This window comes from Phoenix dactylifera, chromosome 7, assembly GCF_051530095.1.
Source record: "Phoenix dactylifera cultivar Ajwa chromosome 7, Ajwa_hap1_PhDact_Kaust_v1.1, whole genome shotgun sequence".
NCBI classification, from domain to species: domain Eukaryota; kingdom Viridiplantae; phylum Streptophyta; class Magnoliopsida; order Arecales; family Arecaceae; genus Phoenix; species Phoenix dactylifera.
The window spans coordinates 31335266-31353971 of NC_143196.1; the positions used below are offsets into that span (position 1 = coordinate 31335266).

Below are 18706 nucleotides of genomic sequence, written 5' to 3' on the forward strand. Positions count from 1 at the left end.
TTGGAGAGAAAAAAAAATCTCTCAGCTCGCTCAAATCTTTCAAAAAAAAAAGAAAAATTATAAAATTAGAGCTTAATTCCTTTATTTGGCGTATAGTTCAGTTTTTCCATGATTCGAATCTTCCTTCTACAATTCGGTTTTTTAATACGACGGATCTCACTGTAGTGGACACTTGGTGATTCATATAGAATCTGGAAATCTTTCTGAATCAGCTTTGGTGGATTAGAAACTTGCAAGAGGAAGCGACTCTCCGAGCTCCTCCTCAAAAGCTCCAAAGAATCAAGTAAGGATCGAAAGTTCCACCACAATTCTCCTCCTCACGATCCGGCTCTTGCGGCTCAGACACCGAGAAAAACTCGTGCACAAAGCCATCCTCAAAGGCTGCGAAATCAGCATCGGCAGTGGCGGCGGTAACCAAATCTGCAAGGGACCGGTTCGATGACTCTGGCATCGCCGATGCCAAGGACTCGGCGGTTGAGTGCTGAAGCGGTGGCGGTGGCGGTGGCGGACCGTTGGCATGGCGGGCGGCAGCTGCCTGGACGGGGTGGAGCCAGAGGGCGGCGCCGGAGGCTGGGATGTCAGGAGGCTGGTCGGGGAAATTGAAGCGGGCGGCGTCGTCGAAGGCCCGGTCGGCCTTCTCCGGGAAATCAGAAGAACCCAGCCGAATTCTCTTCCGATTGTGGGGCAACCGGATCTCCGACACCCACTTTCCGCACCGCCGCTTATTGACTCCCATGAACCGGATCTCGGCAGTCCTCCTCCTCTTGGCCTCCGGCTTCATGGCTCGCGCACCGTAGTGATGACACGTACGTGCGGGATGAGATTTTGGGTGTGGCTTTTGGTGGTTGGGCAGAGGCGGCGGTGATGGTAGGTGGCAAAGTTTGGGGGTCTTGGGGTTCATATAGCGGGAAGGGAAGCGCGTGGATGGAGCGAATGGAGAGAAAGTAGCGTGCGGAGGACGGGAACGGACGTGTGGGGACGGAGAAATTATATCCTACACTGGGTCAAATAAATTCTGCCACATGGGCCTTTCCGACCACCTCAGTATAAAGCAGGGGGAAAAAAAGGGAGCACTCCGCCCCCTCTGCCGAGCGAAATCCAGACCTCCCTTCACCGCCATTCTCTTTTTCCAACAATCCTCCGCCGACCACCGCAGTCTCGAAGGCGGAGAAGGCGAAATCGAAGAACCCGCCGACGGCGACCAGCGGGGCTTCGAAGAGGACGACTCCCAAGCTGGTGAACAAGGTGTGGCGGCGGAGGGGCCCGGCGTCGTCGTTGCACAAGTGGTGCTTCCACCACATCTCCGCCGCCTGCGCCCGGTTCCTCGTGTAGTGTCGCATGGCTGTGTCACCTAATTGCTCTTCTAGTGTTCAGCTTATTGCACAGCGAAAGCTATAGGAAACATTTTTAGCAAAAAAAAAAGCTATGGGAAACATTTAATTTTGGGAGGTACATTGGCTTTCCAGATCACTTTGGCTGGGCCCCATTTAATGCCTCTAGAGACCAAGAATTTGTAAAGAGAGGCAGTGGAAAAGGTGCCAGCATTATCCAATTTTCCATAGAAGATTATAAGGGTCTGACTTAAGATTTAAATTGGGAAGAAGACCAAGAAGCTGGTCTTTTTCCATGCGAGACTCAGTAGAAAGGAGAGAGGGGCAGCAGAGATTCCAAGAACCAGAGTTCGGTCTGAAGTAATCAGCCACCACTCCAAATTTCTTCCGGGAGTTTTAAAGATATTTGGAAACAAGGAACAAAGAGGAGAGCTTCTAATCCAACAATCTTAATTTCCAGAAAAGAACAATAAGGCCATTTCCAACATCATACCTGGACCTATTCCAAACAGGGGTCTAGAGGCTTGAGCATCCCTTCTTGGGTTTCCGGCTAGTTGAAAGAGTGTCGTACTTATTTATATGCTTCCCGTTTGAGGTCATTATTACCAGTGCATTCTAGTATTATGAATTCTTTTCCTGCTAGTTTTTATTTTGAAATCAAATTTCAAATTTTGAGATCATGTCCTACTACCTAAATATAGATAGTAGGAACGATTCCCCCTATGCATGGATAAGTGTGCAATATATTCTATCGGATAGCTTCTCTACGTACCTATCAACTCATGCATACGTACTACCTCTTAGGCCATGTTTGGGGGAGCTTTTATAAGACCAAAAAGCACTTTCTAGCCCTTCAAAAGTATTTTTAGATAAAAAATGGTGTTTGGTAAGAATTTTAGAAAGCTGTTTCAGCTTTTTCGGAAAGCTGAAAACAGCTTTTGGGGGAAAGCTCCAATCCGAAAACGTTGTTTTCAGCTTTGTCGGAAAACTATATTTTTGATCAAAATACCCCTATTTAAAAAAAATAATTCCTTCCAAAAATCTCTCTCTCACCGCTTGTTCCTCTTCCACCCAACCCCACTCCCTCTCCCCCGCCGCCACACCCCTTCCCTCTCCCACGGTGGGGAGGTGCCGAAGAAGAGGAAGACGGGTGGTCTTCCCCTTCCCGCGGCCGCCGCCGGCCACGATGTCCCCGTCATGGAAAGGGGAGGCGCCGAACAAGGAGGTCCCACGGTGGGGAGTTGCCGAAGAAGAGGAAGAAGAAGGGGGCACCCTCCCCCTTCCTGCAACCGCCAGCAGTTACGACCCGCCCCCCTCCCGCATCCGCCACGGCCTGACCTCTTTCCGGCGCCGTCGGCCTCACAGGAGGAGAGCACTTTTCGGGGGGTCAACCGCGGCCGCCGAGACTGCTGTAGCCGCCGCCGGCCACGGTCTGACCCCCTCCCGCAGCCATCGCGGCGTGGCTCCCTTCCGGCACCGCCGGCCGTGCGGGAGGAGAAGAAAGGAGAACGGGGGAGAGAAAGGAAGGAGAAGAAGAGAAGAAAAAAAAAGAAAAGGAAAAGAAAAGGAAAAAAAAGAAAAGGAAAGAAAAAAGAGAAAAAAAAGAAAAGAAAATAAAAGAAAAAAAGAATAAATAAATAAATAAATGCATAAATAAATATTTATATAAATGAATGAATGAATGAATAAATAAATAAGATAAAAAATTAATATATTTCAATGAATAAAATAATAAATAAATAAATTTATATTATTAATTATTTACACTAATAATTATAATATTTTATACCTTTATTATTGTATTATACTATAAATATAATATTATAATATATTATATTAGAATACATTAATATGTTATGTTAAATAATTTAATATTATGTTATATTATGAGAAATTAATTTATACCAATAATTATATTATTTTATACCTTTATTATTGTATTATACTATAAATATTATATTATATTACGTTATATCATAATACATTTGTTGCTGGTGGTCCAAACCGAGAACGATTGGCACAGCGGTGTGAACGGGGTTCCGTTTGGGTTGCCTTGGTTGGTGTTGATTGCGCTCCACTTTCCACCGGGAAACCTGCAAGCAAGCCTCGCACCACCACTGGGGTAGTGGGGGCCCTCCGACGATCAAGTCAGAGGAGATTGGAGGAGAAGGAAAGATAATAGTAGCAAGTAGGAGAATGCTCTGGAAGTTCTTGCTTACCCTCCCCCTTCTCCCCCCAGCCGCATATATACCAGGCTGGGGGGCCCTTTTGGGGGATTGGTCATCGTGTAGCACGATGGAGCTGCCACTGACATGGCCGTTACAGGGCGTCGTGGGGCAGCGCTGGGTACGGCCATGACAGGGCGTAGTGGAGCTCCGCTTTGTACGGCTGTTACAGGGGATCGTGGAGCAGCGCCGGATACGACCGTTGCAGGGAGTAGTGGAGCAGAGGGCCGCGGCGTGCCTCTGGGAAATAGCCTGTCGTTGTCGAGAGATATCCGACTCGGGGTCGGGCTGCGGAGACGAAGATGTCCGACTCGGGGTCGGATTGCTGGATCAAGGGGCAGCCGACTCGGGGTCGGGCTGCGGAGCCGAAGATGTCCGACTCAGGGTCGGATTGCTGGATCAAGGGGCTGCCGTAGTCTCCCTGGGCGCGCGTGCCGGTCACGTGGGGCATGGTGGCTAAGTTCCCCCGTAACAGTAGCCCCCCACTTCTGAGCCTGAAACCAGAAGGGGAACGGGTGAAGGGAGTGATGCTTCGAGATTGCCGCCATCCCTCGGAGAGGCGCGCGCGCTTCGAGCTCCCCGCCTTCTTTATGGCATACGGCGGTTGTTGCTGACCTGGCAGTCTGAGGATTTCGGCGGACATCCCTCCTTAATGGCGTCGATTCGCCTTTGGGGCGCGAGCGACCCTTCGGCAGCCAGGCGTCCTCTGGCGTCACCGAGGCGTCACCCACCTTTCCGCCTATTTAACCGGGGGCCCTCCTCCGTCCGCCTTTCTCTTTACAGACATCTTCGAGTTTCTCCTTTGCGCTGCCGCCATTGCCGTCGGACTGTTCGCTTGCTCCTCCTTTGACGCTCTCGGAGCCGTTCTTCCTTTTCTTCCGGTGAGTTGCCCCATTCTTCAATTTAAGGCTCTCCATACTTTCTCCTTTTGTATTAGGGTACTCCAGTCGTTCCGGTCCTTTCCCCCTTCTTGACCCCGTCCTGACCGTAGATTCACTGGCCATTAGGGATGGGCGAAGTGAGAGCAGACCGCATTAAGACGGAGCTGGTCGCTGAAGACCTAGATAGGTTCGTGGCTCGATACCACCTTCCCGAGGCCTGCAATGTTACGTTCCCGGGGCCTGAGGAGAGGATGTCCCATCCTCCTCCAGGGAAGGTCGCCATCAATGAGGGCATTCTTCAGGCTGGGTTTCGCTTTCCCCCCTCGGACTTAGTTGTGCAGGTGCTTCGGGGTTTAAGAGTGGCGCCGACGCAACTGGTGCCGAACTCATGGCGCGCCCTGACGGCCTTCCAGGTTCTCTGCCGCATGCACGAGGTTCCCGCCACCCTGAATGTCTTTTGGGAATGCTACGGCCTGAGCGGCCACCCCCAGGACAAAGGGTGGTGGTGCTTTGCGGCGCGGCGAGGGTGCGGCCTCGTCAAGGAGGCTCCTTCCTCCATTCACGGCTGGAAGGAGCGTTTCTTTTTCATTGACGTAGATCCCTCTTGGGAAATCAGGGCAACCTGGGAGACGCCGATGAAGTCCCCGATTGGCCTATCGAGGTTGTCGAGGGAGGAATCCGATGGCGTCGCCGTCTTGAAGGGGTTGGTTGCCGAGGGCCGGCTCCCCTCGGTGGCTTGCCTTATTTCCGAGGATACCTTGGTGAACGTTGGTCTGAGCTCGGTCCCCACTGACCGTGAGCCCGCCGCCATTTCCTTTTTAGCTCTTTTCTCCTCTTTCGTCTCGTTCTTTCCTTCAGTTTCTCAACCTCCGACCACCTCGTCCTTTTTGCAGAGATCGACGACGTCATGCGGTCGGACAAGGCAACGGCTGTTGGTAGGACGTCCCTACTGGAAGCAGTCCGGAGGAAGAAACGAGCTCCTCCGAGCGGGGCCCCACCGGCGAAGAAGTCCCGCCGGCAGGCGACTCCGACGCCGACAGACGGGTCCGGACCCACCGATCAGGGGGACGCCGCGGGCGCGGACCGGGAGTTGACGCTGTATCAGCCCTTCGATGCCGAGACTACCGTTTCTCCGGAGGCATCACCCGGGCGCGGCCGAGATGGACGGGTCGGACGTGATCGGTCCCCAGCCCAGCCTTTGACTCGGTCGGCTCCGGATGATACGAGGAGGGACGCGCTGAGGCCCCGGCCGAGCGGGACCCTGTCAATTCCAGGGGCGGTCCCCGCCCCGAGCATGGTCAGCATGACTCTTCCCCAAGCGATGGGTAAGGGTAAGGCTGCGGAACCACCGTCCGACTCCGGGGAGAAGTCGGGGTCGGCCTTCACTTTCGCCGGCGCCCGAAGCCTCATCGAGACGGTACTGCTGGAGAAGGACCGCAGGCAGGTCCGGGAGATGAGGGTCCCTGACGTTGGGGCTGCCAGCTGCGTCTGTCTCATGTCGGTGAGTGTTCTTTTGGTCGCTTTCATCATTTATAGGCTCTGTTGATCCCCGCCTGACGCCCTCGTTTTTCCTATCTCTTAGCTCGCCCAGTACATGATCCGCCTGGAGGAGTGCTACGAGGAACAGGCGAGGCTTCTGGCGAGGGCCGAGAGCCAACTGAAGGCAGTAGAGGAGGGAGGTCAGGCTGCGGCGGGGAGGACGACCAGGGACCTCGAGATGAGGCTCCAGGTGGCCGAAGAGCGGGCACTCGGCTTCGTCACCCTCGAGAAGCAACTGTTGGAGGCTCAGGAGCAACTCAAGGTTGCCTCGGGTCTCGAGGGCGAGATCAAGAAGGCGGAGGAGCGGGCCGAGAAGCAGTCCCGGAAGGCTGCCGACTACCGGGAGAGGTGGGAGAAGGCCCAGCGGTCAGCCAACAACGCCCGCAACCGAACCCGGTCTCTTGAAGCCAAGCTGGGCGAATTGGAGTCGGCCTTGGAGAAGTCCCGCGCGAGCGACCAGGAGCTTCAGTCGCGCCTGGAGGAGGCTGAGGCTGCTCGCATTGCTGCCGAGGCGAAGCATAAGGAGGCTCAGGCTGATCTGCTGAGGATCTCCTCCGAGGCGGACGACCGGATTGTGGCGAAGGTCTTGGAGGCGAAGGCTCAGATTATGGAGCAGGCAGAGGCGGCGCTGGCCGAGAAGAGTGCGGAGATCGGGCGTCAGGCGGTACAGGCTTATCGTCAGTCCGCCGAGTTCACCCGTGATATGTCGGAGGCGGTACAGGCCTATCGTCAGTCTGACGAGTTCGTCCGCGACATGTCGGACGCGGGGTCCGACTCCTTTGTCTTAGGCTTCGAGGAAGGCCTGGCAAGGGTGTCGGCTAAGTACCCCAAAATTGACCTGAGTGGGATCTCCCTTCTCGACTCCCCTCCGGCGCCATTGCCTACTGCTTCTCCAACCGTCTCCCTACCCCCTGCGGACGTGGCCGGCGTTCCCGACCCGGGGGTTCCTCCAAGCTGACCTTCTGTATTTTCGTTCTTTTCTTTGTGTGTTGGCGTTTTGCCAAGTTGTATGGGTCTCGGCCCTGAAACAATGAAAGTTAATGCAAATAGAGTTTCTTCATTTCACTTTCGTCCTTCTTCTTTTTAACTCTCGGTAGCGTCTCGCTGACTCCCGACTCTTGAAATTCTTCTGGCGCTAAGCCAGGCATCCGAGGGTTAGGCCTCAGGAACTTCTTCCGGCGCTAAGCCAGGCATCCGAGGGTTTGGCCTCAGGAACTTCTTCCGGCGCTAAGCCAGACATCCGAGGGTTAGGCCTCAGGAACTTCTTCCGGCGCTAAGCCAGGCATCCGAGGGTTAGGCCTCAGGAACTTCTTCCGGCGCTAAGCCAGGCATCCGAGGGTTAGGCCTCAGGAACTTCTTCCGGCGCTAAGCCAGGCATCCGAGGGTTAGGCCTCAGGAACTTCCGCTCGTTGGTCGGCCAAGGCTGGCGCAAGCCGAGGCGACCGGTCGGGGCTTCAGGCTAGTCTGCTCCCGGGACGATCATCGGGTTAGCCTGGCATCCGAGGGCCGTGCCTCGGGAGATTCCGCTCGTTGGTCGGCCAAGGCTGGCGCAAGCCGAGGCGACCGGTCGGGGCTTCAGGCTAGTCTGCTCCCGGGATGACCATCGGGTTAGCCTGGCATCCGAGGGCCGAGCCTCGGAAAATTCCGCTCGTTGGTCGGCCAAGGCTGGCGCAAGCCGAGGCGACCGGTCGGGGCTTCAGGCTAGTCTGCTCCCGGGATGACCATCGGGTTAGCTTGGCATCCGAGGGCCGAGCCTCGGGAAATTCCGCTCGTTGGTCGGCCAAGGCTGGCGCAAGCCGAGGCGACCGGTCGGGGCTTCAGGCTAGTCTGCTCCCGGGATGATCATCGGGTTAGCCTGGCATCCGAGGGCCGAGCCTCGAAAAATTCCGCTCGTTGGTCGGCCAAGGCTGGCGCAAGCCGAGGCGACCGGTCGGGGCTTCAGGCTAGTCTGCTCCCGGGATGATCATCGGGTTAGCCTGACATCCGAGGGCCGAGCCTCGGGAAATTCCGTTCGCTGGTCGTGCGCCTGGCGCTTGCCGCCCGACGGGATTTCTCCGTGGCCAGCTGCGATCGTGTTTCTCCTCCTCTCCAAGCGTCGCCTGGGGAACACCAGATGAGCACTAAATGCTAATTGAGGGGTTACCTGGGAAATCGGATCGCCAGTTGCTGCTTGCGAGGAGTGTCAGTTAAGCGGCCGCGATACGCGCGTTCTTCGAGGCGGATGCGGCCTGGGCGCGAGCGGAGATATGTGGACCCAGGGGTACAGGCCACCCGGAGTGTCCTGCACAAAGAATGCGATTAAGGAGAATAACGCTTAGGAAATCGCGGGAAGATACGCCTCGAGAGCCGGATCGGCTCCGGATTCAATGCGCCCGCATTTATTGGAGCCACCTGCAGCGGAACGACCGGGGGGCCGCAGTTTGGCTATAAATATAGGTGCAGGTGCGATGGAGCCTGCCAAGCCGGAGCTGTTCAGGTTGCCATGGATCGTGGGCCTCCTCTCCGGCGCATGGTTGAGAGACCCCTATCGAAGGAACGGGAGGCGCGCCCTTCGCGACTTCCGCCAACTAGCCGTTTCATCTGGGATCAACAAGGAGGTTCTCCCCGGCGGAACTCCGCTCTAGGCGTTTCATCCGGGATCACGTCTCCCCTCCTTGAAGTTCGGCCTCCCGATTGAGCTCCGCACCAGGCGCTTGATCCGGGACCGCGCCTCCATATGCTCTTCTCCCTTGTATTCCTTCTCTCCCCTAACACTGGGGAGGACCGGAATATCCCTTGGAGGTGGCGTTCCCCTGGAGGCAGCGGGAGCTTCGTCTGCGGCGGCTCCTCGTCTTTTTCGTGAGGCGTGGATGGCGCCTCTGGGTAGGAGCAGTGTGGACTTCTCTTTCGTCCAGTTCTTCTTCATCCGCGCCGGCTCTTCGTCTTCTTCGTGAGACGCCGATGGCGCCTCCGGTTGGAAGCACCCACTCCCGGCGGGATTGCAGCCGCTTCGGATGGAGGTTTCGGGATCCCAGATCTTCAGCTCCTCGGAGTCTCCACCTCTTCTTTACTTTCTTTACACCCTAATTCCCCTCTGGGAATTTCTTGTAATCACACGAACACGCCATTGTAACCAGAAATTATTGAAATGAAAAGTGTTACACATTTTTGAACTGTCTTTCTGGCATTGTCGTTCTACTGGTAATACATCCGCAGGTTAGCGGAATTCCAGCTCCTTGGAATTTCTCGACCATCTAGGGCCTCCAACTGGTAGGAGCCAGGTCGGTTTACCCAGCGAACCCTATACGGGCCTTCCCAATTTGGCGCTAGCTTCCCACTTTCCGCAGGTTGAGATGCTTTAGCTCGCCTTAGCACCAGGTCTCCGATTCTGAAAAGCTTCGGTCGGACCTTGGAGTTGTAATATCGGGCCACCCTCCGCTAATACATCGCCATCCGAACCTGCGCCATTTCCCTCGCTTCTTCCAAGAGATCCAGGTTCCCTCGGAGTTGCTCCGAATTGGCCTCGGGTCGGTGCGCGGCCACCCGAGGTGAGGGGAGTCCGAGCTCCACGGGGACAACGGCTTCCGTGCCATTGGTTAGGCTGAAAGGCGTCTCCCCGGTAGGGGTCCGATGCGTGGTTCGATACGCCCAAAGGACATTCTCGAGTTCTTCGACCCAAGCTTGCCCTGTCCGACCGATTCGCGCTTTGATTCCTTGGAGGATTGTCCGATTTGTGACCTCGGCCTCGCCGTTGGTTTGGGGATGCGACACAGATGTGAACCGATGCTCGATCCCGAAGTCCTCGCAGAAGTCACGGAAATGCTTGTTGTCGAACTGTCGGCCATTATCCGAGATGAGGACCCGAGGTACCCCAAATCGGACAATGATGTTCTTCTTCACGAACTTCCGGACTTGCGCCTCCGTGATAGTGGCCAGCGGCTCTGCCTCCACCCACTTGGTGAAGTAGTCGATTGCAACAATCAAAAATTTCCGCTGAGCTGAAGCGACGGGGAATGGTCCGAGGATATCCATTCCCCACTGGGCGAAGGGCCAGGGTGCAGTGATTGGTGCCAAGGGGACAGAAGGGACTCTCTGGACGTTGGCGTGGCGCTGGCAGGCGTCGCATTTCCGTACATGATCCTTTGAGTCCTCCAACAAGGTAGGCCAATAATAGCCTTGCCTCATGATCTTGTGCGCCAAGGACCTAGCCCCCAAGTGTGATCCGCAAACGCCTTCGTGGACTTCGCCGAGGACGTAGGTCGCTTCCGAGGGGCGGTGAACGAGGTCCGATACAGCCTCCCTTCATAGAGTACGTAGTGGGCGGACTTCATAACAAGTCGCCGAGCTTGATCTTCGTCTTCAGGGAGGATTCCTTCGGCGAGGTAGGCGACAAGCGGGTCCATCCAAGACGGCTCCGGATCAATCGCCATCACCGCTCCAGCCTCGCCGATGCTCGGGGCATCCAGGGTCTCCAGGTAGATCGCCCTCGACAAGTTGTGCGCGTCTGCGCTCACTAAGCGGGACAACCTGTCGGCCCTGGCATTTTCACTTCTTGGGACCTGCTGGATGTCGACACTGCCGAGGTCGGGAATGAGTGCTTGCACCTTCCGGACGTAATTCTGCATGGTCGGGTTCCGGGCTTCGAACTCCCCACGGACCTGCCCGACCACCAGCTGGGAGTCGGTGAAGACCTTCAGGCGCCGGATGCCGAGCTCCTTGGTGAGTTTGAGTCCCGTGACTAGGGCCTCGTACTCCGCCTCGTTGTTGGTCACTGAATATTCGAACCTCAAGGCATACTCGGCTATCACTCCATCTGGACTGGTAAGGACCAGCTCGGCCCCTCCACCTTCGGGGTTCGACGACCCATCGATGTGAAGCGTCCAAATCGGGAGGTCGAGGCTGGGTGTTTCCGGCGACCTAGGTTCCGCCTCCTGCACCGTGCACTCAGCGAGGAAATCCGCGAGCGCCTGGGACTTGATGGCGGGTCGGGGCTGGTAGCGGATGTCGAACTCACCAAGTTCTATTGCCCACTTCACCAACCGTCCCGCATTCTCTGGATTGCTGAGGATCTGCCGCAGCGGTTGATCGGTCAAGAGGGTGACAGAATGGGCCTGGAAATAGGGGCGAAGCCTCCGGGTCGCGGTCAGCAGCGCGAAGGCGATCTTTTCAGCCTTCGTATACCGCGTCTCGGCATCCCGTAGGACCCGGCTGATGTAGTATACAGGCTTCTGGAGCTTTGCCTCTTCCCGAACCAGTACCGCACTGACTGCAGTTGGGGAGACCGCCAGATAGAGGTAGAGCATCTCCCCTTCTTGCGGCTTGGACAGCAGGGGAGGAGACGCCAAGTATTCCTTGAGCTGGTCGAATGCTGCTTGACATTCGGCCGTCCAGAGGAAGTCTTTCGGGCGTTTCAACACCTTGAAGAAAGATTGGCAGCGTTCGGCCGATTTTGCCACAAATCGTCCGAGCGCGGCGACCCTCCCAGCGAGCTCCTGAACCTCCTTCACTTTGGTCGGAGGGGACATATCTTGGATGGCCTTGATTTTGTCCGGGTTGGCTTCGATCCCCCGCTGGTTGACAATGAAACCGAGGAACCTCCCGGCCGAAGCGCCAAAGGCGCACTTCGCTGGGTTCAGCTTCATGTGAAACTTCCGCAAGGTGGCGAAAGTCTCCTCCAGATCCGCGATGTGCTGGTCTGCATGGCGGCTCTTCACCAGCATATCGTCCACGTACACCTCCATGTTCCGGCCAATTTGCTCTTTGAAGATTTTGTTAACGAGGCGCTGGTAAGTGGCGCCAGCATTCTTCAGACCGAAGGGCATTACCTTGTAACAGTACAGCCCCCGGTCTGTTATAAAGGCAGTTTTCTCCTCGTCCCGTGGAGCCATCATTATCTGGTTGTAGCCGGAGAAGGCGTCCATGAAAGACAGCAGCTGATATCCGGAAGTCGCGTCGACCAGTTGGTCTATCCGCGGAAGCGGAAAGCTATCCTTGGGGCATGCCTTGTTCAGGTCGGTGTAGTCGACGCACATCCTCCACTTTCCGCTCGCCTTCCGGACAAGTACGACATTTGCCAGCCATTCGGGGTAGCTGACCTCCCTTATGAATCCTGCCTCCAAGAGTTTGTCTACCTCCTGGTCGACCACTCGGATCCGATCCGGGGCACAGTGTCTCTTCTTCTGTTTTACCGGTCGGTGGGTCGGGTCGACGTTGAGGGCGTGAGAAATGACCTCCGGGTCGATCCCAGGTACATCGGCCGCCGACCAGGCAAACACATCGACATTGGCTCGGAGGAATTCCACCAACCGGGCCCGAGCTCCCAGGTCGAGATTGGCGCCGACCCGGATCGTCCTGTCCGGGCGACCTTCCTCGAGGGGAACTTCGATCACACCCTCGGCCGGCTCCCCGTGTCGCAAGGCCACCTCGTCTCTGGCGTCGAGGGACTCGACGCTTAAGGCTTCTACGGGCTTCTTCCCTTTGAGAGTTGCTAGGAAACATTGCCTTGCGGTCGGTTGGTCACCTCGGACCTCTCCAATCCCGGCCGCCGTGGGGAACCGCATGAGCAAGTGGTACGTAGAGACCACCGCGCGAAGGGCGTTCAGTCCGGGTCGTCCGAGGATAGCGTTGTAGGCCGAGGGAACACGGACGACCAAGAACCCGAGCCGCACCGTGGCTTCTGCGGGTGCAACGCCCGCAGTCACAGGCAGCTCAACGACACCTTCGGCCGAGATAGCGTCACCAGTGAATCCTATGAGGGGGGTGGATGTTTTGTGCAACAATTGTCTGGACAAGCTCATCTTTTGGAAGGCCTCGTAAAACAAAATATCAGCTGAGCTTCCACTATCCACAAGAACACGCCTTACATCATAGTTTGCCATAGTGAGGGAGATCACCATGGCGTCATCGTGGGGGGTCTGAACCCCCTTTACATCTTCATCACAAAAAGTGATTACATTACCGACCCTCTGCCTCTTCGCGACGGCTGTCCCTGACGCTTCAGTCGAGCCCCCTGCGTTCCTCTCGGGCCGGGGGCAGCCCCCAGTGATAGTGTGGATCACGCCCGCGACGGGTCGATTCTGCTCCCGAGGCTCCTGAGGGGCCGGGTCGGCCGGACGCGGGTCTGCGGGGGGACGTCGGTCGTTCACATATCGACCGAGACGTCCTCGACGGATGAGAGCCTCGATCTCGTCCCGAAGCTGGAAGCAGTCTTCGGTGTCGTGGCCGTGGTCCCGGTGGTACTCACAGTACGCCCGAGAGGGCCTCCTCCCAGGAATCTTCTTCATCTGTCTCGGGACCGGGAGGTCCTCCCGCCCCTTGATTTCCATGAGGATCTGGGCCCGGGGAGTCAGGAGAGGAGTGTACTGGTTGAAACGTCGGGGCGGAGAACGAGGGCGTAGGGCGCCGTGGTTCCTCGCCGGCGACAGGCTCCTGCGCCGACGTTGAGGCGTCGGGCTCCTCCTCTGGCGTGCCTCTTTTCGCCTTTTCTTCCCGAGCTTTGGAGGGATCTCGGCGGCCTCCTTGCTCCGGTGGGCGGCCGCCTCCTCGGCGTCCGCATACTGGTTCGCCCGGGACAACAGCTCCGGAAAGCTCCGCGGCAGGCGTTTGTCCAGGGAGAAGGTGAGTCTGCCCTTTCGGAAGCCACGCTTCAGGGCTGAAAGAGCCACTTCCTGGCTCAGGTTCCGGACTTCCAGCGTAGCCTTGTTGAAGCGAGTAAGATAATCCCGCAAGCTTTCTCCCTCGTTTTGCCGGACATCAAAGAGGGAGTCGGAGACCAGTCGCCGCCGGCTACTGACGGCGAAATGGGTGATGAAGAGGCGAGTAAACTGGTCGAAGGACTGGATTGAGTTAGCCTCCAAGCCGGCGAACCACGCCCTTGCCGGGCCACGGAGGGTCGCCGGGAAGGCCTTGCAGAGGAGAGGATCTGATGCTCCGTGGAGGAGCATAAGGGTCCTGAAACTCTCGATGTGATCCCGCGGGTCCGCCGCCCCGTCATAGGGCTCGATCGCCGGCATTTTAAACCCCGGCGGATTCGGGGTCCGCAGGATCCTCGAGGCAAGCGCCGACTGGGAGGAGATCTCCAAGTCGGCGAAGGGATCTTTGGAGTGGCCCTTCAGGACCTGGAGTTGTCGGTGGAGATCGTCCACCCGCCGGTCCAGGGAGCGCGACCGATGGGTGGGGGACAAGGTGCACCGAGAGGGGGACCGACTGGAGCGCGGGTTCCTTGAGGACTGGGGGGTCTGGGAACGCGCCCGGGCCCGCCTCTCGTACCCCGCGCAGCTCCGATGGGAAGGTCCCGGCAGAATGGACCGTGCTCGAGAATCTTCCTCGCGCCGGCGCTCCTCCCCATGGGAGAGGAAGGAGCGCGGGTTGAGGAGGACAGGTGAGCGCTCAGGGAGCAGCGGCTCCTGGGCCCGCTGCGGCGCCCGAGACATCACGCCCTGCAGGTTCTGCACTGCCTCCGCGAGGGTGCGAACCTGCTGGGCTAACTGGTCGAACTGAGCGGCTTCGACCATCTGAATGGGGGGTGGAACGGTGGAGTGTTGCTGAGAATGTGTTGGAGACGCAGCGGCCTCCCGGCCGGAGGCGCGAGAGGCCCCGCGACCGGAGGCATTGGAAGCTCCACGACCACCTCGCCGTGCCATTACGATCGCTCTGAGATTCGTCCCTTCCTCTAGCGCCAACTGTTGCTGGTGGTCCAAACCGAGAACGATTGGCACAGCGGTGTGAACGGGGTTCCGTTTGGGTTGCCTTGGTTGGTGTTGATTGCGCTCCACTTTCCACCGGGAAACCTGCAAGCAAGCCTCGCACCACCACTGGGGTAGTGGGGGCCCTCCGACGATCAAGTCAGAGGAGATTGGAGGAGAAGGAAAGATAATAGTAGCAAGTAGGAGAATGCTCTGGAAGTTCTTGCTTACCCTCCCCCTTCTCCCCCCAGCCGCATATATACCAGGCTGGGGGGCCCTTTTGGGGGGTTGGTCATCGTGTAGCACGATGGAGCTGCCACTGACATGGCCGTTACAGGGCGTCGTGGGGCAGCGCTGGGTACGGCCATGACAGGGCGTAGTGGAGCTCCGCTTTGTACGGCTGTTACAGGGGATCGTGGAGCAGCGCCGGATACGACCGTTGCAGGGAGTAGTGGAGCAGAGGGCCGCGGCGTGCCTCTGGAAAATAGCCTGTCGTTGTCGAGAGATGTCCGACTCGGGGTCGGGCTGCGGAGACGAAGATGTCCGACTCGGGGTCGGATTGCTGGATCAAGGGGCAGCCGACTCGGGGTCGGGCTGCGGAGCCGAAGATGTCCGACTCAGGGTCGGATTGCTGGATCAAGGGGCTGCCGTAGTCTCCCTGGGCGCGCGTGCCGATCACGTGGGGCATGGTGGCTAAGTTCCCCCGTAACAACATTAATATGTTATTTTAAATAATTTAATATTATGTTATATTAAGGAAAATTAATTTATACTAATAATTATAATATTTTATATCTTTATTATTGTATTATACTATAAATATAATATATATTACATTATATCATAATACATTAAAATGTTATATTTCTATGCTATGCAATGCAATGTCATATTATTATATTATAATAATATTACTTTACATTACAGTAATATTATACTATATCGTGCATTATGTATTAATATATGTTATGTTTTATTAGGCTGTGTTGTATAATACCATGCAATGTCCTTTATGGTAATTTTGTCATACAAAAGTACTTTCTCAGTTTATTTACCAAACATATGTTACAGTATCACAGCACTTTAGAAATTTAGTTACCAAACAGCAAACAGCTTTTTATAAAAGCTCTACTTCAGACAGCTCTACTTCCAACAGCTCCCCCAAATAGGACCTTAGTCTCCACAGATACGTGACGCCGCTATGAGGCTCGAAGGCACTTGCAGCGCGGCATGTAAAGTGTGGATAGGCTTGTGCATGGAAATATTTAGGTAGTAGGACTACATAGGGACGACAACCTAGGGGCGGTTGCCCACTTTCTTCCACTGGATGTCGAAGTTGGGACGGTTGAGAATACGAAACTCATTGAGCCGGTCTCAGAGAGTGAGGTGTAGGGTGTGCTATGGGCCTTGGCGGAGGACAAAGCCCCAAGGCTAGACGATTTTCTCCCGTTCTTCTTTAGAAGATATTGGTGCATCATTCGAAGGAAGGTTGTGGAGGCAGTCCAGTTATTCTTCAACAAAATTTCAATATTGGATGCCAGGAAGGAAACCTACATTACTCTCATTTTGAAGCGCCAAAAAGCAATAAAGCCTAGCCATATTAGGTCGATTAGTCTTTGCACTATACTTTATAAGATAGTAGCAAAGATTATGGTGGGCAGAATAAAGTTGTTGCTGCCTAAACTCATTATCCAGGAGTAGAAAGCTTTTGTGGGGAGCCACAACATTAGTCACAATATCTTGATTGCCTAGAAGATGATGTGGGATTTGCAGCGTGCCTCGTGTCGGCGAAGCTTCATGGCAGTGAAGCTTGATATGGACAGAACTTATGACAAAGTTCGCTAGGACTTCCTCAAGTTTGCGCTTGAGAACTTTGGCTTCCATGAGAATTGAATCAGCTAGGTTCTGGGCTATGTGCAAAAGCCATCCTTCTCCATCTTGATAAACGAGACACTGTCGCCCTTCTTCCACTCTACAATCGGGCTACGTCAAGGTTGTTCCTTGACCTGTTCATTATCTGTGCTGATGTGTTGTTTGAATGCCTACGTGCTAGCCTCTGGTACCCGACTGATCTCCTACCTTCTATTTGCAGATAATTGTTTTCTTTTAGCCAGGGCAAGGATGAAGGATAAGCTGACCCTTAGAGGCGTCTTGGAGGACTACTATGAGACATCAGGTCATAAGGTAAATCTCTTCAAGTCAACCATCTTTTTCAGTCTGAAGACTAAGCTGCAGGTGAAGTAGGCCATCAGGGAGCTCATTAGTATGAGGGAGCAAGAGGGTCGTGGAGTTATCTGGGCGTCCCTAACATCGAGAGGAGATTGCGGACGACAGAGTGCCTCAGTATGGTGCAGCGCATCCAAGAGAGGCTTGAGGGTTGAGAGTTACCTTGTTATCCATGCTGGGAAGGCTGACTCTAGTGACATGTCCAACATGGTTATCCCGAAGATGGTACTGTTGAGGATTGAGCAATTGCTCCAAAGCTTTTTACAGGGCTCGTATGGCAGCGGACATAAGGTGCACTTGTTGGCGTGGGATACCGTTTGCCAATCGATACAGGAAGGAGAGCTGGGTGTCTAGTCTCTACTTACAAAAAGAGAGACATTGATTGCTAGACATGCGGTAAGACTGGTTCTTAAGTCTCAATGCTTTTGGAGTTAGGTGATGACAGCCCGTTACAGACATTTTACAACAGGCTGGGCAGTTTAGAGTAGCTAGAGATGCTCTATTATATGAAGGAGATCAGTACGTATTCTCCCACTACTTTGGCTAACACTAGATGGCTGATTGGAGATGGGTGCAGAATGGATGTTGTAGAGGATCCTTAGGTGGATACTCTCTAGATAAGGCTCTGGCCGACCATGGTTAGTGTTGAGGTTGTGGATGGTTTGCGGTTTTGTGATCTCCTCCACAGTCCACCCTAATAGGGTACGGCGAGACTCCAGTCAAATCAACTACCTATTTGAAGGGCACCTTGTGGGGAGGTACACTCGCTGGAGGTTCCGAATTATGCTAGTTCAGATGTGAAGATTTGGTATGTCCTACAGTCCCAAAGTCAAAGTGAGGGACATCTACGACCTTCTTCAGAGTAGGCATCATCTGAGGCAGGACTGCGTCTGCATCTGGAGGTTTGGTCTTCACCCGAAGGTAGCTTTGTTCCTTTGGAAGGTGGTTTGTGGTCGGCTACCACGAGGTCTGTCATGAGTAGGTGTGACTGAGCATCCAAACGCACTGCTCAAGTGCGAGATGGAAGAGACCGTGGACCACGTTCTCTTCTAGTGTGACCGAGCCATGAGGGTGTGGAGGCTTGTTAATATCTCGTCGGATGCTCGGTGCCAGTCCGACTCCTTCCTCTAGGTGCTTAGACGGTGGGCCAACACACCTCAGACCTGGTTTGTAGACATCATGGCAACATATATTGCTTACCATATTTGGCTAGCCAAGAATGCTAGAGGTTTGGAGAGATCAGTCCTACACCAAGGTTCGTCATAAAGAGGGCCCAAATGCAGGCTACGAAGATCACCCAGGCAGGTCCATCGGGCAAGCTATTGACAACTCGGGATACTTGGGTCTTTACCTCTGCTCTTGTAGCACCTCAAACGGTGTACATCACCTGGGAGCCCCCACCCTCTAGTTTTCTCAAGATCAACTTCAATGGATGTATTTTGGATGGCAACAGGAGGGGTGGAGCAGGTTTTATGATCAGAGATCCGAACTCTAGGGTGGTGGCAGCCAGTAAGTATCTAATCTTCGACACCTCTGTCCTTAGGGCGGAGTTGAGGGTGGCTTGGGCTAGTTTGTCTCATACTCAGCGTGTACTGCTAGCCAACGCAATTCTGCTCGAAGGTGACTTAGCTACTGTGATCGGCTAGATCCAGAGGTGCACTGGTAATATGGGTGGTCGCCATCTCCCACTCTAGAATATCTGGGGAATAGTAAACAGAAACATTGTCTTACGGACCAAGTACGTCTATACGGAGACCAATGGAGCTGCAAACTAGTAACTTCTTTTGTGGCTTATCATTTCAGAGTGATTAGAAGCTGCCGAGAGTGCTCCACAATCAGCT

General features: G+C 55.0%; 1 protein-coding gene across 1 annotated transcript; it reads right to left on the reverse strand.

Annotated features, from left to right (window-relative positions):
• Positions 1-262: 262 nt before the first annotated feature.
• On the reverse strand, positions 263-781 carry LOC103705151 (ethylene-responsive transcription factor ERF018-like). Its single transcript, XM_008788776.4, has one exon. The coding sequence runs from the start codon at positions 779-781 to the stop codon at positions 263-265; it is 519 nt and encodes a 172-aa protein (XP_008786998.4).
• Between the last annotated feature and the right edge of the window lie 17925 nt (positions 782-18706).